Source organism: Cetorhinus maximus, chromosome 22, assembly GCF_964194155.1.
Source record: "Cetorhinus maximus chromosome 22, sCetMax3.hap1.1, whole genome shotgun sequence".
Taxonomy (NCBI): domain Eukaryota; kingdom Metazoa; phylum Chordata; class Chondrichthyes; order Lamniformes; family Cetorhinidae; genus Cetorhinus; species Cetorhinus maximus.
Window position 1 is genome coordinate 28,220,630 of NC_135900.1, and position 26,004 is coordinate 28,246,633.

At 39.5% G+C, this 26,004-nt stretch overlaps 1 protein-coding gene across 3 annotated transcripts in view; it reads left to right on the forward strand.

Annotated features, from left to right (window-relative positions):
• Window positions 1–17,024, forward strand: part of LOC144696563 (ras-related protein Rap-1b) — a 74,933-nt gene extending 57,909 nt beyond the window's left edge. For all 3 annotated transcript variants that reach the window (XM_078567986.1, XM_078567987.1, XM_078567985.1), the window contains 3 exons: window positions 7,711–7,854; window positions 14,126–14,239; window positions 15,696–17,024. In XM_078567986.1, the coding sequence (XP_078424112.1) occupies window positions 7,711–7,854; window positions 14,126–14,212 (231 nt within the window). In that variant the 3' untranslated portion in view covers window positions 14,213–14,239; window positions 15,696–17,024. The remainder of the gene's footprint in view (window positions 1–7,710; window positions 7,855–14,125; window positions 14,240–15,695) is intronic.
• The last annotated feature ends 8,980 nt before the right edge of the window (window positions 17,025–26,004 follow it).

The following is a 26,004-nucleotide window of genomic DNA, read 5'->3' on the forward strand; positions in this document are numbered from 1 at the left end:
TATAGCATGGGAAATTGTGCTCCAACGTAATTTCGGGCAAAACACTTAAAAGGTGTGCTTCCAGCCTAACATGTGCTGTTTCTAATTGGAGCCCATGGTCTTCAGGGGTTTATAAGGTTAACAGCAAAAAAAAAGCTTCTGTCTGTCTGGAGCTGGCATATTGTATACTGTAATAAAGTTTGTTGCTCGTTAGCCCCGAGCTATGAGATGTAAATATGTTGTCCAGCTGCCCTCCCCATTGTTTCAATCACAAGATCAGTATTTGCAACAAGGCGCAGTAGCTGATCTGCCTGCTGATAGTGTTAAAGATTATTTGGAATACTCTCATCCAGACCCATGCAGCCAGATGAAATCTTGTACTGACAGCAGCACCCACTGCAAACTTGAGGCTGCTGCTAAATTTTTGATCTTTACCGCAGTGGTGTCAAGGCTCAAAATAAAAATCTATAATTGAAGCTATGATATTGCAATTTTATTTCCCTTCCCTTCACTCATTGTTAGATTACCCCCTGGTTTCATGGACATCATTTCAAACCGAAGCGTAGTGTGGAAAGATAAAGCTTTGTGCTTCTTTTCCCTTCTTGGAAAGGAGATAACTTGGTGTCCCTTTCACTCTCTCCTGCTGTGTTTTCAGTAATTTGTGCTATCACTAGAACCCATGTTGAGATTAACGTGACTTTATTTTTTTCAATACTTGAACTCCTTTCTCAACATATTTCTCTATAGGTGTTCATATTACTCATGAATTTCAAGCCACATTTCTCTCTCCCAGCATAACTTACAGAATTGTGTCTTGGTCATTGCTACTTAAGTAATAATTTACTAGTCATTTTTATAAATGGTCATTCGTCCTATTTTTAAACACTTGGCGGACCCAAACTGTGAAAATACAAATTTTATATATATATAAAATATATATATATTTTATATATATAAATTTATAAATTAATTGTGGAACACCACTGTAGGAATACTTCCGAAGAGAGGAAGAATGAAATTGGAGGGGGAGACTGCAAGCTTGGGTAAGAGGGCCACTGGAGAGAACGGGGGTCTGAGAATAAAGTAGAAACCGCAGAGGGTTGTAGATACTCAGTCAATAAGTAGATTCAGGACTAAGACTGATGGGTTTTCTTCAAAAAGCTAAAGATATAGGGATAGAGAAGGAAAGTGAAACTCATGTGGAAGTTCAGTCATGATCATGCTAAATGGCAAAGCAGGCTCTTGTGGTCAGCTCCTCCTATTTTTTATGTTCTTGTTATGCTGCAAGTACCAAAAAAACTAATGGTGTGCAGGTGGGGAATATAATTACTATAAGGTTGTAAAATGTGTTTCATTGTGTCCTTCTGCAAGTTTTATCGTGCAGGAATGTCAGTATTTGAAAGTTGAAATCACTTGCTTAACTTGTGTGGTTAAGTATAATTGTAAAATAGTGCTGTAATCATGTCACTGGAGAATATGCCTAATGTTAATTATATGTAACTAATTTTATACAGGATATAATTGATTTGGCAGCATTTGATTCTGTCGTTAAAATACCAAACTCCAAATTGCAATTTCGATGTAACAAACAGTGTCTGATATGCTTCAATAATAACTGTTGTCCCTTCAGTATCAATAGAAAAAGTCATTTTGTAGTCTGAACTCAATTTACCAGATCTAAAATCAATACTTTCCTGGGCATTAATGTGTCTAGATAGCACACTGGTCTGAATTAGAAGTAAGAATTCAAGCCGTACTCAGTAACTTGAATATGGCTCAAACTTTATATTGGAGTCTTTGAGATTTAAACAAAGATATTATCTACCTGAACTCTGGATTCTATTGTATGTTGAAGGCCTATTCAAAAAAGCACAAGGATTTCTGGTATCTTCCAACTGATTATTAATTTCTTTGTTGTTTATGGGATCTTGGTGTGCACAAAATTACTGCTGGTTGTTTGCATCACAGTTACTGCACTTTTAAATATTTCATTATAAACTAAGTGCTTTGAGTTTCTGAAAGATTTAATGAGGCGCATTCAAGTTTGTCCTTCATCAGTGACTGATGAAAAACATGGTCTAAATCGCAATGTAAGATTTTGAAATTGATTCAGTTGCTGGAGGTGCATATACATATCACAAGTTCCAGTTAGATTGAGCTGGATAATATTCTTGTCACCATGATGTACACTAATTCATATTAATTCCTTTAGTTGTCTAGACTTCCACCTTAAAAGAAAATCACTGGCAAACTAATACAGTTGTGTTTCAGGAGTATCAGTTAATAGTTCTACATAAGAACATAAGAAATAGGAGCAAGAGTAGTCCATTCAGACCTTCAAGTCCACTCCACCATTCAATGAGATCATGACTGATCTTCTACTTCAACACCATTTTCCTGCACTATCCCCGTATCCTTGATGTTTTTAACATGTAGAAATCTACCTACCTCAGTCTTGAACATACTCAACAACTAAGCGTCCACAGCCCTCTGGGAAATATTCATCACTGAGTGAAGAAATTCCTCCACATCTTGGTCCTAAATGGCCTGCCCCTTATTTAGAGACTGTGTACCCTGGTTCTAGACCCACCAGCCAAGGAAAACATCCTGCATCTACCCTGTCGAGCCCTGTAAGAGTTTTGTATGTTTGAATGAGTTCATCTCTCATTCTTCTGAACTCCAGTGAATAAAGGCCCAGTCTGTTTAATTTTTCCCTCATAGCACTATCCCTCCATCCCAGGAATTAATTTAGAGAAAAGCTAAAAGCAAAATACTGTGGATGCTGGATATCTGAAACAAAAACAGAAAATGCTGGAAAAGCTCAGCAGGTCTAACAGCATCCGTGGAGAGAAAAAGAGTTAACGTTTTGAGTCCGTATGACTCTTCTTCAGACCTTCTTACAGGGTTTGACAGGGCAGATGCAGGATGCTTCCCTTGGCTGGTGGGTCTAGAACCAGGGTACACAGTCTCAAAACAAGGGGCCGGTCTTTTAGGACCGAGATGAAGAGGAATTTCTTCACTCAAAGAGGGTGGTGAATATTTCGAATTCTCTGCCCCAAAGAGCTGTGGACACTCAATCATTGAGTATGTTCAAGACTGAGGTAGGTAGATTTCTACATATTAAAAATGTCAACGGATATGGGAATAGTGCAGGAAAATGGTGTTGAAGTAGAAGATTAACCATGATCTCATTGAATGGTGGAGTGGACTCAAAGGGCTGAATAGCCAACTCTTGCTGCTATTTCTTATGTTATGTAGAACTATTAACTGATTAATTTAGTGAACCTTCGTTGCACTTCCTCTACGGCAAGAATATATTTCCTTAGGTAAGGAGACCAAAATTGCAAGCACTACTCCAGTTGCGGTCTCACCAAGGCTCCATATAATTGCAGTAAGACATCTTTACTCCTATGCTCAAATCCTCTTGTAATAAAGGCCAACATACCATTTGCCTTAATTCCTTGCTGTATCTGCATGTTAGCTTTCAGTGACTCGTGAACAAGACTCCAAGTCCCTTTGAAGTTCAACGCTTTCCAGCCCCTCTCCATTTAAGAAATACTCTGCCTTTCTGTTTTTCCATCAAAATGGATAACCTTACACTTCTCCACATTGTGTGTTCTATCTGCCAATTTTTTGGCCACTCGCTTAGCATCTCCAAATCCCCTTGAAGCTTCTTTGCATCCTCCTCACAACTGTCATTCCCACTTAGTTTTGTGTCATTAGCAAACTTGGAAATATTACATTTGGTCCCCACATCCAACGCATTGATATAGATAATGAATAGCTGGGGCCCAAGCACTGATCCTTGTGGTATCCCACTAGTAACAGCCTGCCATCCTGAGAATAATCTGTTTATTCCTACTCTGTTTTCTGTCCATTAACCAATTCTCAATCTATGCCAAAATATTATCCCCAATTCCATGTGCTCTAATTTTGTTTATTAGCTTCTTGTGTGGGACCTTCTTTCTGAAAATCTAAATTTATCACATCCAACGATTTCTGCTATATATCCACCAATATTCTGCTAGTTACATCCTCAAACTCCAACATATTTGCCAAACATGATTTCCTTTTCATAAATCCATGTTGATTCAGCCCAATCCTACCATTATTTTCTAAGCATCCTGTTATCACAACCTTTATTAAAGATTCTAGCATTTTCCCTACTACTGATGTCAGGCTAACAGGTCTGCAGTTCCCCATTTTTTCTCATCCTCCTTTCTTAAATAGTGGGGTTACATTTACCACCTTCCAATCTGCAGGAACTATTCCAGAGCCTCTAGAATTTTGAAAGATGGCCACCAATGCATCTTCTATCCCTGCAGCCACCTCTTTCAACATTCTCTGGTGAAGATCACCAGGTCCATAGGATTTATCTAACTTAAGTCCCATCAATTTCTCTAGTACATTTTACAATATTAATATCTTTCAGTTCCTCATTAGCACTAGTCCCTTGATTCTCCATTATTTTTAGGAAGGTTTTAGTACTTTCCTCTGTGAAGGCAGACACACAGTATTTGTTTAGTTTCTCTGCCATTTCCTTATTCCCCATATTAAATTCTCCTGATTCCACTTGTAGTGGACCCGCATTTGTTTTTGCTAATCCTTTCCTTTTGACTTAACTGTAGAAGCTTTTACAGTCTGTTTTTACATCCCTCGCTAGTTTACTCTCACAATAGAGTCATAGAGTTTGACAGCACGGAAAGAAACCCTTCGGCTCATTGTGTCTGTGCCGGTCATCAAGTTGCTATCTACTCTAATCCCATTTTCCAGCACTTAGCCTGTAGCCTTGCATGCTATGGCATTTCAAGTGTTCATCTAAATACTTTAAATGTTGTGAGGGTTCCCACCTCTACCACCCTTTCAGGCAGTGAGGCCCAGATACCATCCCCCTACCCTCGGTTTAAAAACAGTTTCCTCAAATCCCCTCTAACCCTCCTGCCACTTACCTTAAATCTATGTCCCCTGGTTATTGACCCCTCCACTAAGGGTAAAAGTTTCTTCTTATTTACCCTATCTATGCCCCTCATAATTTTGTGCACCTCAATCAGATCTCCCCCCCCCCCCCCCCCCCCCCCCCCCTTAGCCTTCTCTGCTCTAAGGAAAACAACCCCATCTATTTTCACTTTCTTAATCTTTTTGATCGTCCTCCTTTGCAGAATTCTAAAATGCTCCCAATTCTCAGGCTTACCATTTTTTGGCAACTTTATACATCTCTTCCTTTGATCTAATACAGTCCTTGATTTCTTTTGTTAGCCACTGTTGGAACACTCTCCTCGCTGGGTTTTGTGCATTACAACAAAACTACATCTATGTATTAGTTCTTTAAGTGTTAGCCATTGCCTGTCTACTATCAAACCTTGTAACATAGGTTCCCAGTCTACCAATTTTCCCCTCATACTTTCATAGTTTCCTTTGTTTAGATTTAAGACTCTTAGTCTGAGTTTGAAAGTGATATAGTTCAATGTAAAATTCTTTCATATTATGGTCACTCTTCCCTAAAGGCTCTTTTACAACAAGATTATTAATTAACCCTTTTTCATTGCACAATACTAGATCTAAAATAGTCCATTCTCTATTTGGCTCTTCAACGTACTGCTCTAGAAAGCAATGTTGCATACGTTCCAAGAATTTGTCCTCTGCAGCATTAGCACTAATTAGGCTTACCCAGTCTATATCATCTCCCACGATTACTGTATTATCCTTATTACACACACCTCTAAGTTCCTGATTTATGCTGTGATTTACGTTACCAATGCTGTTTGGCCTATAAACAACACCCACCAATGTGTTCTGCCTGTTTCTTAGTTCCACCCAAACTGATTCTAAGTCTTGGTCTTTCGAACTAAGGTCATCTTTCACTACAGCACTAATACCCTCTTTAATTAAGAGCTACCCCACCACTCTTTCTCAGCTTCCTGTTCTTAAATGTAACATACCCTTAGATATTCTGATCCCAGCTTTGGTTTCCTGTAACCATGTCCCTGTAATAGCTATCAGGTCAACATATGAATATATAAGTGAGCTGACAATTCATCTCTTTTATTGTGAATTCTATGCCCTTAATTCAGCATTTTTACTGATTTTGTAAACTCTGGCCCTATCTGCTAGCACACTCTTAAGTTTGCAATCACTCTCCCTTCCTGCCATACTCTGATTATAATTAGCTTTATTGTTACCTTGATCTATTGCCTTGTCGTTTCCCTTAAATTTACTCAATCTGCCCCTTCATGATCCTTTCCTCCCCCTAGTTAGTTTAAAGCCCTCCCTACTTCCCTAGTTATATGACTTGCTAGAATACTGGCCTCAGCACAGTTCAAGTGTAGACCATCCCAACAGTATAGCTCCCATTTTCCCCAGTACTGGTGCCAGTGCCCCATGAATTGAAACCCATTTCTCCCACACCAATCTTGCGGCCACGCATTCATCTCTCTCAATTTTTTTATGGCATACCAATTTGCATGTGGCTCAGCTAATAATCCAGAGATGATTATCCACCTTTGAAAAGTGCTAGGTTGTATCTGTCTGAGCGGATAGTGGAAATGATGTACGAGTAAAAGTGGGCTAAATAGGGTTCTAAAATTTGTACATTGTGTTAATTAAGTTTTGCACCGAATGTATATTCCTTAAAAAGTCACATGTCTTTCTTAAAACTTTGTGCATTCTGGGGCTTGTATAGATTTTGTTACAAAATGTACCAGAGTTTTAGCATAGCTAAAAAGAATAATGGAATTAATAATTGATGGCAGATTTGCAAAAGTGCCCTCTTTTTGAATGTTAAGAATTATCCACCATCAGATTACTGAAATATATTTGTAGCTTCGTTTATAATTTCCTCCTGGAAGTAAAACCATCATCAATCCAGATCCATTTATTTTTGGAAAATCTGCTTTGCAGGATGACCCTAAGCATTAACTCACTTCACAGTAAGAACTACAATATTAAAATCAAATTTAATAATTTATCAACGAAGTCATAGTTGATCACGGTTTTCCCATTCCCTCCGACAAAAATATATTCATCCCATCTACAGTCACCATTAAAACTTTATAAAGTGTAGTGATAGGTGTGAAATTCATACATAATGTCCACTTGACCTACCTAAAATGCCAACACTGCAGATCTATATTTTGCCTTTCAAATTTAAGATTACTTCCAAACATTTTGAACTAGGGATAACTAGGGCAAAATATTGGTTATTGCAGGTCTGTCCCTATGGCTTTTTGGGGATCGGTTAGCTCAGTTGGCTGGATGGCTGGCTTGTGATGCAAAGTGATGCCAACAGTGTGGGTTCAATTCCCGTACCGGCTGAGGTCATCCATGGAGGTCTCGCCTTCTCAACCTCGCCCGTCACCTGAGGTGTAGTGATCCTCAGGTTAAACTCGCCACCAGTCTTCTGTCTCCAATGAGAGAGCAGCCTATGGTCCCCTGGGACTATGGTGACTTTCTTTTCTTCTGAGACTACAGATTAAGAAAATTGTACACAGTTCATGTGTATTAGTTAATGTGTGGTTCCCATTCGTAATATTGGGAACTGTATATCGAATATACCTAGTGACAACAGCTTGTTCATTGTTTCATGCATGTATCATAACTAAATGTGATTAATTTATGAATTATCAATTGCTATGTTTTAGCAATGTAGAAAAAATTAAAGAAATTTGAAATTTTAATTTTATATTTGTACAAATATTTTCAGCTTCTAACAGAAATTCGTCTGCCCTTTTGCAGGTACCCATGATTTTGGTTGGTAATAAGTGTGACTTGGAGGAAGAACGAGTGGTTGGAAAAGAACAAGGACAGAATCTAGCAAGACAGTGGTGTAACTGTGCCTTTCTAGAATCCTCTGCAAAATCAAAGATTAATGTTAATGAGGTGAGACTAATGTGCAGAAACACTGAGCATTAATGCAATTTGTTGCATTAAATGATTTATGTATTCATTTCATAATGGGGAAATCGTCACGTCTTAATTTGACTGGAAAGCAGACAAGTTGACAATGATTGAAATTTGCATCTAAACATATAGGGTGAATAATTTTTTTAAAAATTTAGAGTGTATGAAATTAATTTCAGGTTGTAGAATTTGCAGAACAAATGGTTATTTTGTATGAGTTTGAATTTGATATTCTCAGGCTGTGGGTGAGTTACAAGTGTTGGGAATTAGAGATAGTTTAACTAAGCTATATTGGTTTTTGTGGGTGTTAGGAATGAGTTTCAGTTTTAATGTTTAAGTTTGATTTGTATTTCTGTATCTGTGTGTTAAGAAAAGGTCAAGTTGAGTTTTCGTTTCACTTTAAAAGGTGCCTGCATTTCTAATGAGAGTTTACGACTGTAAGAGAAATTATGCAAATACAAGAGTAGAAAAACTGGGCTGTTGCCTAGCAACAAGAGCCCAGAGAGGCAAGTCCCTCCCACAGACACGCACAAGCACATTAAACTAGAAAGAGCAGTTTTTGAGTTCAGTCTTGAAGGCAGCTGCCTGGCGGAAGCAGCCTAGAAGGCTCAGGTAGCCAGTTCCAAGCTAAAGTTGGTTGAAAGTAGCTGCCAGGAAGCAGCTAGAGCAAAGGGGGCAGATAGCCAGTCCCAAGCTAAAGAAGAAAGTCCCATAGAATCCGGAGAAGTGGAACAAGAGAGTCCCAAGCAGACCTTCTAGACAAAGGAAGAATAGGAACCTGGAAAATGTACTGTTAAGTGAAGTTAAGAGTGAGGGACAAAAAGCTTGAGGCCTAAAGCTTCAAGCTGCAGGAAGCAGAGTCAAAACAATATGAAGACTTGTAAGAAGTCAGAAGGTTCAAAGATGCAACTGAAGGTCTGTAATTCTTTGCTATGGGCATGTAAAGCAGTGGTGTACTATTGACAGCTGTGAGAGAGAATGCATGGAGGAAAGCTTGAATGCATATGGTGACCCAGGGGAGAGGAATATTGGAAGGAGAGTTCGAAACCCAGGAGGTGAACCCTTGCGGAAGGTGTCTAAGAGAAAGCGTTAGTTTGAGAGAAGATTCTAAGGTGAGTTCTTGGAGAGTGGAAACCTTCATGTGAAAGACAGAGTTCAGTGAGACTGGTTGGCTCAGTGTAACAAGCGTCTGAGGGGAGTTGAGGAGAGATCCATAGCACAAAAACAAAAATACTTGGAAAAACTCAGCAGGTCTGACAGCATCTGCGGAGAGGGATACAGTTGACGTTTCGAGTCCGTATGACCCTTCATTACGGACTCGAAACGTCAACTGTATCCCTCTCCACAGATGCTGTCAGACCTGCTGAGTTTTTCCAGGTGTTTTTGTTCTAGATTTCCAGCATCCGTAGTATTTTGCTTTTATCTTAGAGATCCATAGCATCTGTCTGGGGTGGCATCTGTCACTTGATTTCAGAGTGTGGTGTGTCCTACCACAGGTTTACATGGACTGTACTTACTGTGAACATACGAGTATGAGTTTTTGTAACTTGTGTTATCCTTACAAATCTGTATATATCTTTTAAAGTCATAGTTGTGGGTGAAGGAGTATTGTAATATAGTTCACCTTTTCTTGTTTAATAAATGGTTTATGCTTTTGTTAAAAGTTCATTAACTGACTTCGGTGACTTTGTTCAGTAGCCCCTCTCCAAGTACCTAAACAAATGAACCAAAGTTAGGATCTATCAAGCTGGGTTCCGCCCTGGGATCAGACTTGTCCAGTGGTTACCTCAGGTGGGGATCATAACACAGGGCTGTTTGTTGCCCATCCCAAGATGCACTGTGAAGGTGTTTCTGGGCTACCTTCTGGAACTGTTCCAGTCCTTTTGATGGTACATTCATGATGCTGTCAGGAATGACAGAATTTTCTGCAGCTTGGAGGGAATATGCTTCTTGCTCTTATCCTTCTTGGTGGCAAAGGTCACAGAGTTACGAAGTGCTGTCTAAGGCAAGTTGCCACAATGTGTCCTGTAGATCATGGTATGATGTTGCTGGTGAGGGTGGATATTGAGTCCAATGGTTGCAGTCAAAGAGAGACTGCTGTTTTTCATAGTGTTGAGTTTCTTAGTTTACTTTTTGGATGGATCCATCGGGAAAATGGTGAGTATTCAATCATGCTCCTAGCTTGAATCTTGTAGATGGTGAAAATTTTGAATTCAGAAAGTGAGTCATCCGTTACTGAGTATCTTGTCTCTGACCTGCTTTTGTAGCCATGATTTTTGATCTGGATAGCCAACCTAAACTTCTAGCCAGTGGTTAAATCCACCCAACACCCCGTGCACCACCCCTCCACTTTTCCCTGAGGGAGCTGCTAGTGCCTATTGTGCCTCCATAGCAGCTTGCACATTGAAGATCGTGAATGCTGAGATATTTGTCTTATCTTGTCTTGACGTATCGGGACAGGTTTCTACTTGAAACAGATAACTATATTACAGGGAGCTTTTTTGGAAGCTACATGCCTGAACCAGGTCCATGACTAGAAAGCCACGCTCCCCGAAGTACCCGCACTTTGGGCTCATTCATCAAGAACAATTACGTGGCCCCTAATAGGCAGTAGGAAAAGCTACACCTTCAGTCACTACATCAGCAGTGGTCCGAAGGTAAGTTCTGGAAGGAGGTTTGGAGCAGGCCGTGGCAAGCTTGGTTGATTGTGACAACTGTTGAATTGAGAAACCACTCATGTTCCTCTTGGCCCATCAAGGGGTTTTAACTTGCCTTTCGATGTCATTCTTCAGCAGGTCTGTAACCAGGCTTTAGGTCCCAAATTAACATGAAAGCCCTAACATATATTTTCAGCATTTGTGATAATTTTAGCATTGGCAGCTTGAGCGTGTGCCATACCACTGGTAAATTTGTTTTATGTACAAAGAACAAGCACTGCGCATACCAATTTCTACCCTAAGTTTTCGTATCTGATCTTGATAAACTGAAAGCTTGTGTCCAGAATGTACAACTAAGAATAAATGAATCAGAGTCATTATAGAACAGAAGGAGATTATTGAGACCACTGAGTCCATACTGGCTCTCTGTGGAGCAATCCAAACAGTCCTATTTCCCTGCTCTATACACAATTTTATTTCCCTCAAGTGCCCATCCAATTTCCTTTTGAAATCATTATTGTCTCCACTTCCTCCACCCTTGTAGACTGAGTATACCACGTCACTACCAGTCACTGGGCTTTTAAAAAAATCTTCCTCTCATTCCCCTCTGCATATTTTGCCCAAAACCTTAAATCTCTGTCCCCTAGTCCTTGTGCCATTTGTTACTAGGAACAACTTTTTCTTTGTCTACCTTAACTAAATCTTGTCCACTTGGATCAAATCTCCCCATAATCTTCTTTGCTCACAGAGTTGGCTACATTCCCTTACCTCTGGAACCATTCTGGTAAATCTCCTCTGCACCCTCTCAAGGAACTTCACTTCCTTCCTAAAGTGTGGTGACTGGGACTAAATGCAGTATGCTACTTGAGGCCAAACCAGAGCTTTATACAGGTTCAGCATAGTTTTTCTGCATTTGTACTCAGTACCTCTATTTATGAAATCCAAGATCCCAAATGCTTTGCTAACCACGCTCTCAGTATGTTCTGCCGCCTTCAAAGACCTATGCACTTTTACTCCCAGGTCGCTCTGACCCTGTACACGAACTGTGCCATTTAGTCTGTATTGGACCGTGACTTCTGAGCTTCCCAGTGTCGCATTGGGAGGTACCCCAAAGATGCGCTGGGGAATCCCCTTTGGAAGTTCCCAGGTAAGATTTGCATGGCAATTGGCCAGAAGTGCTAAGTTTCCTTGGGCAATTGCCCTGCACTGGGAACCATCCGAAAATGCGATTTAAATCACTAATGGATGATCCGACTGGGTTACACCAATTATTACCCAGAAAAAGCTAGAAGGATTAAAACCACTTCTAACTCTGGGTAAATATTGCACAGACTCAGGCCAACACCTCCATGGAGACTCTCTCTTACCCATTGCACCCTCCCTCCACTGCAACACCCCCCCCTACCACCGCCACACACAAGGCCAGCTCAGCCTGACCCACCCCCTGACCTCCAACTTTCTCCATGCCACCTCCCCCCTCCAACCCCCAAATCCCATACACTTACCTTAGACACTTACCTCTCCATGGCCTGTCAATAATCTTTAAATTTCAATGGACCTTTAAACCTACCTGGTTTACAGCAGCGAGTGCCATTAACAAAGGGGCGGCATCCTTCCACTCAACTCAGCTACACTTCGATGCCAGGCCCTAGGGACGTGCTGTACTGCCTGGTTCTTGCCTAGCCTGCTTGCCACTCCAAGGAAGTTCAAGCCCATTGTGTCTCACTCTCCCTTCTGCCAAAAATGCATCAACTCACGCTTCTATCTACCACGTGTCTGAACATCCTGCTAATCTGCATATGTCCTGTTGGAGTTGATTTGTATCATCCTCATTATCTATCATACCTCCAAGTTTGATATCCCATGTTAATTTTGAAATTTTATTCTATTGCAATATCCAAGTCATTTATATGTTTTCAAAAAAGCAGTAATCTTAACACCACTCAACATTTTTATTATTTTTGGACGCAAGCACTAGAAAACCAACTTTTCTGCCTGGCATGTTTTTGTAGTCTTCCTATTCTATTCTGGATCTCCCTTTGTTTTCTTTTTCCAATCTTGCCAGTCTATTTGCTAGATCTGAGTCCTTTTACCACCCCTCTCACTGTTTTCCTGGTCTTTACAGAATGTATGTATCCTCCACAGGTTTTTTATTCTTTCATGGGATGTGAGCGCCACTGGCAAGGCCAGCATTTGTTGCTTGCTCCTAATTGCCCTTGAAATTGGTGGTAGTGAGCCATCTTCTTAAACCACTGCAGTCCATCTGGTGTAGGTACACCTACATTGCTGTTAGGAAGGGAATTCCAGGATTTTGATTCAGCAACAGTAAAGGGATGACAATGTATTACCAAGTCAGGACGGTATGTAGCTTGTACCGGAAAACGTACTGAGATGTTGTGTTCTAATTTAAAACTGCATTCTTCATACAAAGAGTGGTCAGTGTATAGGAGACTTCCGGGAATAGTGGCAGTAAAAACCCTGGAATCTTTTCAGAAGCAGTTGGAAATTGTGTTGTAAAATATTGGGTATCCAGGCTGAATTGAGGAATGCTGATTGGCCCCCCCATTTCTGATTATCTTGTAATAATTTTGTTTTTTCTTAAAGCCTGAGAATTGTTGTGATACATTTTAACAATTTAAATTAGAGGAACTTTTTTTAAATCTCAAATCCCTGTCCTCTGGTTACTGACCCTCCCACCAGTGGAAGATTTATTTCTATCTACTCTCAAAATGCTCATAATTTTGAACACCACTATTAAACAGCCCCTTGACCTTCTCTGCTCTAAGGAGAACAATCCCAGCTTTTCTGCTGTCGACAGAAATCCAAAGTCCCTTATTCCTAGTACCTTGCTCCTAATGTCCTCTGCTGCACCCTCTGTAAGTCAAGGGTCCTGTATGATGCTTAACAATTTGCCCTGCCATCTCAATTTACAGAATCTCAAAATCAGAGTTGTTGCAGTCAACTTAAACTGGGCAATTTACAGCACGGAAAGAAAGGTTACACATGAATGTGAAATGGTATAGATGGGGTCAAGAATTATGTAAGGTTTGAATTGATTGTCACCTAATGAATTCCATTATGCTACTGTTTATACTGCTAAGATGTCCCTTAATATGTACTAGAGCATTATGAAAGATTTTGGTTTAGTTTCTTTGAAATGGGCAAAAGGTTTATGACAAAGACTTTATTTGAACACAACTATCAAACAATACTGCTGCAGTAACTTCAGTTGCTGAGTGGAAAAAAATTTCAGTTTGAATGGCACTGGTTGAACCATCCATCAGGTAGTATACTTCAGTAAATGGTATGTAGCCAATTTAATCTCAATTTAGAGACTGGATTAATATACCAAACATGTCTGTTACTAAATTTGACTTGCATTGACAAGTTTTGTGATCTAAAAGGTGAAATCTATAACCCAACTATCCTGTAAATGAGGGAAAGCCTTATTTACAACAATCTTGCTATCGTTTAGATCCTTTTCTATAACTTGAATACCCAAAAAAAAACTTCTGTTTTACAGGGACATTGTGAAAATTATAGATTGCATTTCAAAACTTAACAGTTATTAATGAAATTATTGTAAATTACAGATTTTCTATGATCTGGTCCGACAAATCAACAGAAAATCTCCAGTTTATGGAAGGCCTCAAAAAACCTCAAAATGCCAGCTGCTTTAATACAGATATATTCTAACTCCGAGCCAGGTAAAAATGATTGCATGTAAACTTTATACCTGTTAGTTTTGGGGAAGGGAGAAAGAAAAGAGGGGGAGTACTTTGGACTATGATATTAGCTACATATATTTAAACAAACTTGTTTTCCTCTTTTTAATAAACTTGAACATTCTCTTTTGGAAATTGTGTACATGTCTTTTGTAACAACACAAAGGACTCAATCTACCAATAGGCTGAAGACTTTTCATAATTTTAACCAAATTTGATAAAATATTTCATCATTGCCACAGGTTAAACTAAATAAGGAGGCTGGGAACCTTCCTGGTATTAATACAAAAGTCTTTTAAAGCTTGCATGCAAGTGTAAAATAAATCCCATGCAGTACTAAACATTAAACGTTTGAAAATTTGTAAAGTTACAGATCTGTTTGCAGCACTTTAGTTTCCCCAGTTCTCCCACCTCCTCCACTCCTCAGCCTTCTATTTCTTGATCTTAAGGCATTGATTTGTGTTGAGGTACAATTCCATAGATGACACAGGCTGGTGGCTATACTTTTGAACTTGGACAGTGATTTTTCAGACTGGTAGAAGGAGAAGACAGACCATGACTAGATTGTGATAAAGAAAGTGGTCTTGGTTCATTTATCTTGCACCTCAATTTTTACCCAAGATTCAGGGTACTAAGACCAACTACAATACTATTCATGGTATTACCCTGCCAAAATCAGATAACTGAGCACAAATTAAGGATTTAATATAGCACCTTTGTTGCCTGCATGGCTCAATTCTGTAGCACATGTCAGCATTTGTTCCGAGAGCAATTAGAGGAGCTTTCTCATGTTTGATTGCATTTTAAACATTTCTTAAGTGCCTGTGTATTGTCATTTTTGTCTTTGAAAACAAATTGCAGTTTCCTAATAGGCTAGAGGAATTGTTCGGTGAAAAATAATGGTCTGGTCTGGTGGAAAGGAGTATTTTAAGATAGATTAATTTATGAAATGTTACTCCTAATACCAGAGGGGATGTAATCTACTAGTTGAATTAATTAGCCAGAATGTTAAACTTCTATTTTTTTTGTCTTCTCACTTGAAAGTTTTTGGCAACTCTGAATTAGATATACCTAAAGTATTTGAAACATAAATTTAAATTGCTTTATATTGTTATAAATCCTGCGAACACATTCTTTAAGGTGGTTTTATGCAAAGGGTTTTTTAAAAAAAATTAAAGTGGACAAGTGGACAACGTAAATGGGTTCAACATGATGGCTTTCTGGAGAAAAGAGAGATTGAAGTAAATTTTGAGAAGGATAGTGGGATTCAGTTAAGTCAACAAAGGGATGGGCTTTTGGGCCTCTGTTCTTTTTTTGTGATGTTTCTTAAAATGTCTGTGTATATATACATGTACAGTAGAAACTTCCAGCTGTCTCTTGGCTAAAGATGGTAATAGCATGAATTTAACTAAAGTTCTTTTTTTTAATAAACTTTCAGATATGATGAACTATTTCCCATTTTGACAGTGCCAGCATTCCACTTTACTAAACCCATTGACATCTGAAAAATGGACTTTCCTGTGGTGGTATCCTTCAACAAATGGATGAAAGCTCCCAAGTCATTTTGCACATAAAGTAACTATAATGTTTTCAGCATTTCAGGAACAGAAAGCTATTTTTTACTTCTAAACATTCTAATAGTAAGCAACTGTTACAACTAGGACCTACAATACAGTGTTACTGCTGACCACATTGGAGCAAGTACTCCTTTCACCAATGTTGCATTAAACTGGTAAATAACTATTGGTAATTCCCTTTTTTGGCAATTAAGTTATGTAATTTCCTGAAAGCACCACTATTTTAGCATAATAAAGATGGAAGTCCAAAGATCTCTTTAGATTAGATGACTTCTCACAGCTAAATCTGCTTCTTGAATATTTGTAGCTTTTAAAATGGAGATGCAAAATCATCGTTTTAGTGTATAACTGCGCTCTGATAATTGCAACAGCTATTAAAATAATTGAGTTTTTATTTTAGTAAAACCTGTGGAAACAGTGATTTCTGTATAGAAAGTGTATGTTTTTGTTTCAACCATACTTTGTCTTTGGTCTTCAATGTTGCCTTCAAATAGCTGTTAACATTTTCAGAAAAATGTCAAGTCTTTCATTGTATGTTTCCTTTTTGTTTACATGGATAATGTTTATAAAGGATTGTACAGTGCGGGTCTACAACAGGAATTATATATTTTAAGATACTTATTTTAAGACTTTACAAGTTTGCTTCGAGATCACTCTTGATATGCTCCTGCAGTGTGGATTCTCACTAATTCTGCTTGCTTATGCATATTTGTAATTATCAGTACCAAATATACATTAAATTAGACATTGCCTGTTAGTGGTTATGTTTCATGTGTAATGTTTTGTTGACATGTTTCCTGGTGGAAGAGTACTGTGGGTATTGATGGTGAATGTGAGAAATAATTTTTATTCGAGTGTAATTGGTCACATGGCCTAAGTTCCGCTCATTTATTTAACAATGCCTTCATGCTTTGTATGCATTAACTTTTGGGTAGAAGATTGTGTATGGAATTGAGCCACAGTATTTGAAATGACCAACTTAATGCTACAAGTGCTTTAAGGTGGCCAAATGTAAACTTAAAAGCCTTAATTTCCATAGAGTGGTGCAATTTTTTTGTATAACCTTGCATCAGTTCAATAAATTTGGATTGCCTTGCAAGGGCTTGCATTATGATTATCTGCCACTTGAATGTTTTGTCATGTTTTAACTGCAAGTAAATAAAGTATTCGTTTAACTTTTGTAAATGTAACACATTGTGTACATTGAATACCATGTGCGTGTTGTGTTGGGTGATTTTTACACTTTTAAAAAGCAGTTAAAATAATCCAAAAGCATCATTTATTTAGAGCAGGCTGCATATTTTGTGCTTTGTATTGGTGTAAAGGCTCCAAGTTTATTTTCAGCTCTTAGTTTGTGTGTATATTACCACACCACACAAAAGGAATTGCTTAAAAGAGATATGGGCTGAGGTAACTTTACCTTTAATCTTTGATTTCTGGAAATATTTTCCTCCATGTAAAACCTTTAATCAAAAGTATGTCTTTGCTTCTGTACCATTCAACAAATTCCCCAACTGATTAAGCCCTGATTTTAAAAGATGGTATTTAGCCAGATGTCTTCCTTTTGCAGGGCTAACTTCTATCCTTGCATAAAAACAAAAAAAACTGCGGATGCTGGAAATCCAAAACAAAAACAGAAACAGAAATACCTGGAAAAACTAAGCAGGTCTGGCAGCATCGGCGGAGAAGAGTACAGTTGACGTTTTGAGTCCTCATGACCCTTCAACAAAACTAAGTAAAAATAGAGAGGGGTGAAATATAAGCTGGTCTTCTACGCCCCCCCCCCCCCCCCACCCCGCCACTTAAACCAGCTTATATTTCACCCCTCTCCTATTTTTACTTAGTTCTGTTAAAGGATCATGAGGACTCGAAGCGTCAACTGTACTCTTCTCTGCCGATGCTGCCAGACCTGCTGAGTTTTTCCAGGTATTTCTGTTTCTGTTTTTGTTCTATCCTTGCATCCCTGAAACTTAAGAACCAGTTTGTAGCTGCATGTATTTAAATAAATTCCCTCATTAAGCAGGAGCTACAGAAGCTGTCCATGACTGTAGGGTCAGTCTCATTTTAAAGTTTAGTTGTCACGACATTAAAATAGAGAACAAAAAATCAATTTAACAGCTAAAAGCTAACATAACTACAATATTAAGAAAAACATTACCACTGTAAAGAAAAATCAATAATATTTCATTAGCACACTTCGACAGTATAATTAGCCCTTCCTTTACAGATTGACCCACGTTTGAAACGTCATGGCCCATAACATCTGTGCCCCCCAGTGTCGGATTTGTGGGGTACCCCAAAGATGTGCTGGGGAATCCCTCTGGGAAGTTCCCAGGTAAGGGTTTGCACAGCAATTGCCCAGAAGTGCACACTTCCTCTGGACAATTGCGCTGTGCTGGGAACCATCCGAAAATGCGGTTTAAATTGCTAACTTTGGATGGTTCCGCCAGGGTTATACCAATAGTTACCCAGAAAAGGTTAGAATTAAAACCTCTTGTAACTTCAGAATAACTATTGTAAAGACCCAGACCAAACCCATGGGACTCCCCAACACACCTGACCGCCACCAAGTACACCGCCCCCAGCCTCTGACACCCCCACACCCCGACCTCCAACACCCACCCACCCCTGCTGAACTCTGACATTTACCCTACCCCCATGCCCTTAAATGCTATCTACTTATCTTAGACACTTACCTTCTCCCTGGCCTGTCAGTTTCCCTGGCCCTTTAAACTCACCATCTTTATGGCAGCTAGTGCTGTAAAAAAGGGGTCGTGGCCTCCTTGAATGCGCTGGAGCTGCACTTCGAAGAGTGCGAGGAGTCTTTCGATGCAGGCCCCAAGCAGCTTCAGCGAACGGAAATGTCAACGATATTTTCAAGATCAGGTAAGTAGGCATTTCTTCTAATTCTTGTGGGTCAGCACTTTCCGACGTTAGTCGGAGATTACATCCCCATACTCATATTGAGTGTGATCATCCAATTGCATTTTTGCAAATACTTCAGCCTTGCTATTGCGTTCGTGAAGGTCTCCACCATAGTTGAGATGCGTATGTTTATCAAGGCTTACCCTTTTATTTGTTATCTGGTTGTCTGCCACCATTCTCAACTCTCCTTCAACTATAGAGCTTTTAGTTTACATAAAAACATAGAAAATTTACAGCATAGAAGGTGGCCATTCGGCCCATTGTGTCCCTGCCAGCTGAAAAAGAGCTATCCAGCTTAATCCCATTTTCCAGCTCTTGATCCACAGGCATGTAGGTTATGACACTTCAAGTGCATATTCAAATATTTTTTAACAGGCAATGAAGGTTTTTTTAGTGTATATTCCCTTTCAGGCAGAGCTCCAGACATCCATCACCCTCTAGATGAAAACATTCCTCCACTCCCTCCAATCCCTTTATGCATTACTTTAAATCTATGCTTCTCCCTCCCCGACCCTGGTTATTGACCTCTTTGCTTGCCCAATTTCCCTTTTAATTTCACTTCTACACTTTTTACACTCCAGGTTTTCTACACTATTGAGCTTGTCACTTGACATGTTCTTTTTGCCTTATTGATTGTGCTCTTTGACATCCATGGGGTCTAAATTTGCGAGTCCCTTCCCTTTTCTTAGTATAGGAATATACTTGTTCATATTTGTTCTGAACCTCTGCTGCGTCACCTCCTTGAATACCATCTGCTGCTGTGACACTGTATTGTATTGTACTTCAGGTAGCTGTTTCCAGTTGACTTTCGCCATATTACATAAATCAGTAAAATTGGGCTTTCCTCATTAAAAAACATTTTAATGCTTATTTTATCTTTGTCCTTTTCCATATTAATGCTAAATCTAACTCCAGTATGATCACTACCACTAAATGCTCTTCCACTGATGCCCAGCTTAATTTGAAAATTGCTGAATAAAGATATGTCTAAGCTTTTCATCTTGCATTCATCACACAAAAAGCTTAGGCATGGCTCTTTTTTCAGCAATACTCCAGTTCTGTTCTACCAAATGACTATTAATTTGAAAACTAAGCCCAGAACTACCTATTCATTTGCTTGACGTGCTATGCACTGGTTAAAAAAAGTTCTCCTGAATGCGTTTTAAGAATTCTCTGCCCTATACATAGTTTACACTGATTTAACCCCAGTTAATGTTAGGGTAGTTTCAATGCCCTACTATTACTATCCTATTGTTTCTGAACTTCTCATCAATGTGCCTAGAGATTTGCACACTTCTCCCTCTGACTGACTATTATATACTTTCAGTAGTGTAATTTCCCAATTTGGTTCCTCAGTTCATCCTATCTCATCTGAGCAAATCATATGCTTCTAGCATATCATCCTTCTCAGTGTGATTGTTTCTTTAACCAATACTGTGATTTCTCCCTGTATCCTATCTGAAAATCCTGAGAGCAGGGATGTTAATCTGCCATTCCTACCCTTTAAACCATGTTTCAGTGATAGCTATGGTATACTTCCAAGTCCCAGTCCATCAGCTCATATGCCTTATTCATCAAACTCCTTGCATTGAATCATTTAGCACTAATCCACTGAACAACTCCTTTGTTGATCTGTTCTTAATCTGTCCTATGGCAATAGTGCTGCACCACACAGTTGGAGGGGAGTGAAAATAAGGCAAAAGAATAATACCGTGGATGCTGGAAATCTGAAATAAAAACAGAAAATGCTGGGAAAGCTCAGCAGGTCTGGCAGCATCTGTGAATCAGAGAAACAGAGTTAACATTTCGAGTCCGTATATGACGAAGAAGAGTCATATGCATCGGAAATGTTGACTCTGTTTCTCGAGGGCTACACAGTAATTGGTCAGATCTGCCAATGGTATTGTGTGTGGATGTGCCTATGCAAATGTTGCAACTTTGTTCAAAGGGTGTAAGGAAAAACCCAGCAACTGAGGGCCAGCTAGTTTAACTTGGGAAAGCTTTTAGAAATGATAGTCCTGGACAGAATGTACTTGGATAAATGTGAATTAATTAGGGGAAGTCCATACGAATTATGCCAGTAAAAAGAGTCTTGCTATAATAATTTAAAATCATTCCTTTTAACATCTGCATTGTTAATACAATAATGTGATCTTAAAATTATCTTTATTCATTTCAAAATTTACATTTATGAGTGACCTATTTTAATGAATTCATGTGTTGGTATGCTGAAGTTACATGGCGTATTCCAGGCGCCAACAAGCCTATGGGCAGGTATTTGGGAAAAGTGAAGCATTTTTGTGTAATTTGTTGAATTCTTATGATACTATGGTATTTCAGGTGCACGAAAAGTCTATCTAGGCCTCAATACAATATCAAAGCCTCTCGATTCAAATATGAGCATCTTGTGGGTTTTATTTGCATATATGCTGGAGTATCTGCTTTTCTGCCTCTGAGAAGTTCTTACTTTGTCATTATTTTCTTAAAGTATATATCAGTCTTGTTCAAATTGGGTGGTGACAGGTAAAGGTGTCTAATTTACATTCCAAGTGAGTACATTTTTTAAAATCTTGGGACTAAGTCTCTCTCTGGTACAATTCTACAATATGCTATTGCTTCTGTTCACTTATCCATTTAACATTTTTCTCTTCTTTTTCATCCATGCCTAGTGGCATGAGACGACCCAATTCCTCTGCTTTTACATCTAATAGATTGTCCTCTGGTTTATTTCCAAAATAAAGACCCTTTTTACATGTGAAAGTTGTTAGTCTAACTCTTGACCTCACACAGGGAGAACTGACTGGATACAATGGGTTGAATCTTATTAGCTGTATGGAGTAGCTTTGAAACTTAGAGGACGAGAAATTTCTGACGGTTGCATTTGGGTCAGCTACCTGACATGTTCCTGCCTCTGAATGCAGAGTCAGATTGGCACCCAATGTTAAGTGCTCACGCAGGGGCAAAGTGGTGACTCCCGCAATTCCTGAGGCTGATGCCCAGCAGGGGCCTGGAGGCAGTCTCCTGGCAACAAGCCAGGGAGCCATTGAAGCCTATTTTAAATCTCCTCAGCCTGGATACTGGGATCAGAAGGCCATTGCCGTGGCCACAGGCCATCCTGCAGAGGGGCTCCCCCTCCACAATGATGGCCTGGCAGTTGTGGTGTGGCCATACTTTGAATTTTAAAAATAAAGTCTTCAGAGGGCACCTCCATGTTGTGCCCTCCGGTGTCTCTCTATTGGCAGCACTCGTGTCTCCCAGTGGGACACCATGCCTCCCACAGCTGTGGAAACTGAAATTGACCTCCCCATCTGCACAGCCCACCTACTGTCCTTAATTAGAGGATGAACGTGGGGGCGGCCTGTTAATTGGCTCCTCTGGGAAGATCATGCTGGCAGGCGGTCCACAGACATCATTGGGGTCAGACCCAGAAATGGTCCCTGCCCACATTTAAAAACAATGTTGGTAAGATTCTGTTCAATGAGTCGGGGGGATTATCACCAGTCTTCTCCCCTCATGCAAGTACCCTACGACTTGTCAACCCAGTGTTCAGAGACCAGAACTCTGTTCTCTGCCAGCCAAGCCCATTTAATGTTTAATAGAAAATATCAAAAATGCTTGGAACATTCAGCAGATCAGGCAGTATCTAATTGAGATGTTTAAGTTGATTAGAGGATCTGCTGGCGTAGACAGAAACTATTTGCTCTGGCGGGGGAAGTCCAGAAAAAGGAGGCATAGCCTTAAAATTTGAATTAGGCTTATCAGGGTTGGTCAGGAACTACTACTTCACACAAGGTGTCGTGGGAATCTGGAGCTCTCTTCTCCCAAAGAGCTGTTAGGGTTAGGTCAACTGAAAATTTCAAAACCGAAATTGGTGTACTTTTGTTAGGCATGTTATTGAGGGTTACAGAACCGAAGCTTCTAGATAGAACAGAGGTGCAGATCAGCCGTGATCTAGTTGGAATAGGCTTGATATACCAATGTCTATTCCTATGTAGAGAACCGGGGAGTTATCATTTTCAATGTGTGCCCTTCATCACAACTGGTTAATTCTTTTATTCTCCCCTGCTGCAATTGATATATCTAAGGCAGTTTGAACAATTGTGGTCAGAGCCTCAGCTGGCTTATCTGACAATAGAATGCATACCAGCTTGATTCAGAGACTTCAAGCTCTTCTAATTCTCTGAACCAATTCCTTTTCCATAGTTACCTCTAGCAATTCTACCACATTCTGCTCTAGTACATTTATTCCCCCAACATTTGTAAAATGTGATGAAAATATTTAAAATTGCCACCATATTTTCTTACTTCACAGCTAGTTTCCTTTAATCTCAAGTGATTTTGTTGTTAAACTATTTTGTCAATTTTAAAAGTCTACTTTTTATGTACCTGCTAGCCTTTTTCAAACTTTCTCTTACCCTTTCTAATTTTCCTGCTCACCTCCCCACTACACTTCTATTTCATCATGCTCTATTTTAGTATTGTTGGCCCTTATTTTATCAATATTTTTGTTTTAAATTTGTTTGATTTTAACCTGTCCCATCCTTTTATGCACTCCCTTTCTATTTGATAAGAAAATATCTCTTGTAGTCTATTCATTTAATTATTGAAGATTCCCTATTACTTTACTGGCTTTAACACGAAGACTGGATCCCAGCAGCCCCACACAGGCAATGCCAAGATGGAACTGCATCTTCCAAAGTCGGCCTTCCAACCATAGGAAGCTGCTCTCTAGGGCCAGGTTTCAGATGGCTGGCCATGTTTTATCTTGACAGTCCACTTTTCTAAGTCCCATTTGGCCCGATCCCCTCAGAATGTGCTAAACTTTATATTTTTCTTATTTTGTTTTGAATCTAACTTTGCTGTGATCAATATTTCCAAATTGTTCACTTATTTTCACATTAGTTCCTGGGTATTATTCTACTGAGTATAGTTATGAGAAGAAACTTGAGCTACCAAACAATTTCTACTGCAGCAGAGAAGACTAAAAGAAGATCTAATAAAGTTTTTTAAATCATGAATGGTTTTGATGGGTGAATTTGAGAGTGAACACACCATAAAACAGTGCTTAACAGCTCCTAATAAACTCAAAAATACAGGCCACTAGGGAAGATAAGAACAGCCTGGATGCTGTCTCTGAAGACTACCCCAGAGTAGACAGACTTTGCAAGCCCTTACACACAATGGATAGTGCCCTGACGGCAACAAAGTCGGGCAGGGCAGCAGGTGTTGATGGGATTTACCCAGAATTCTGGAAGAACATTGGATCACAGAGAAGGAAGTGGTTAACAAAGGTGTTTACCAACATCCACAGCAGAGGCAGCATTCCAAACATCTGGCTCCAATCGAAGATAGCGGGCATTGCCTAGCCAGGGAAGCCATTTGACAATCCACACAGTTACTGCCCTGTTCCCCAGCTCTCAATAACAGATAAGCTCCTGGAATGCTTCCTGCTAAACAGACTGAGTCCTACCCTGGAAGCAACAATGTTTCCCCAACAGGCAGGTTTTTGCATAGGTTGCAACTGCTCCAAGCAGGTCCTGATGCTGACCTGATGCTTGAGGCTGGTTCACAGAAAGGCCTGTGCCTATGACACTGTGGCCCACAGGCATGCTGCTGAAACACTCCAAAATCATCTGCTAATAGAACTAATAGTTCCGCGTGCACCTTGGAGACCAAATCAGCCACCCATGCATAACTAACCATGGGCTCCTATAGGGATCAATCCTCACATCAGCTCTCTTTAACATATATGTATGTCTATCTATCAGTGACCTTCCTCCTATAAAGTCTTGGCTCTTTCCATATGCTGTTGACTTGACTATGGGTTTCCAGACTAAAGAACTTCAGGACACTGAGGAAACACTCACTGAAGATCTATGTTTTCTGGAAGCCTACTTCAGAAAATGGAGACTTCGACTAAACACTGCCAGCACAGTTGTTTCTGCCTTCCACCTGAACAACGCAAGGCCAAGGAAGAAATTAATTTAGTAGTTGACCCGTGAGAGTGCTGGTCATTTAGTGCCAACAGCAAACTCAGTCCATTTTTGAGGGCTTGGAGTCATTCAAATCAACCAAGAATAAATCCAAAGCAGCAATCAAAAAGCCAATAGAATGCTAGACTAAAGAGCCAGAACAGTATATATTGTAACCAAACTGTACAGTGCTCTGGTCAGACTGTACCTTGAATACTGTGTACAGCCTTGATCTCAATGACATGAGGTAAACATTAAGTGCTGGAGGAAGTGGAGAGAACCCTATGGTTGAATCTCAATGTGAAGGTCAGAGTTTTAATGGAAGAGGAGAGGCAACTGGATTTTTCAGACTGGAAAGAGATGCCTGAGCCATGATTTTACAGGCAAATGTAAGATTGTAAATGGAATTGAGAAAGCTAACCAGAATACTTTAACTTAAGGTATGCATGTAGGACAACAACAACAAACAGATTTAATCTAGTCAAAGGTAATCTTTGGAGTGATATCACTCAACTTGGAATAGACTTTAGGCCAAGTGGTTGAGGGGAAATCTCTGGAATAATTAAAAAACAGTAGGTGCAGGAATGGGCGAGAGCTGTTCTGGATAGAAGAGCTAAAGTGGGTTCAATGGCTTCGCTCATCCTATATTTTCTTGTGCTCTTTTGAAGTAATGTGAATTCACGTATAGGAGACTTTTCAAAACTTTCAAGTCATGGAATTCAAACAGCAGAAACCAGTGGAGTAATAAATTAAAGATTGAATAGAGACCAAGCTGCAGAGCTTCATGGGCAGATTAGCCAGAACACTAGAGCCACAAATAAGCTATGTGCAGCAGCTTGGATATCCCAACATTAGCTTGACACTAATTAGTGGGTGTCAAGCAATTTTGCTGTCTTGAAGCATCAGTTTAATTTGTTGTCCATTAGACGGCATGAGTGAAGGGTAATGCAAAGTTTCAAAGACTATCCCAGGGCCATTGCCTTCAAAAAAAAAACTTATTAATAAAGTTAAACCAAATAGGCAATGGGATGAATTTGATATTGCTACTGAAATGTGGTAACAGCTTCTTTTGCATTGTCTACCCTGCAACAATGTCCTCAGTAGTTCTGAGTACTAATCTGAAGGCATGTTGTTTCTTGACACTGGTATCAAGTTGCTTATTACTTTGCATATAAATATTTTCATATATGGGGAATTGTAGGCAATAATCTGTAATTACCATTCCATTGCATTTGGGTGCCATTATATTACACAAATCCATGTTGCTGGCTTA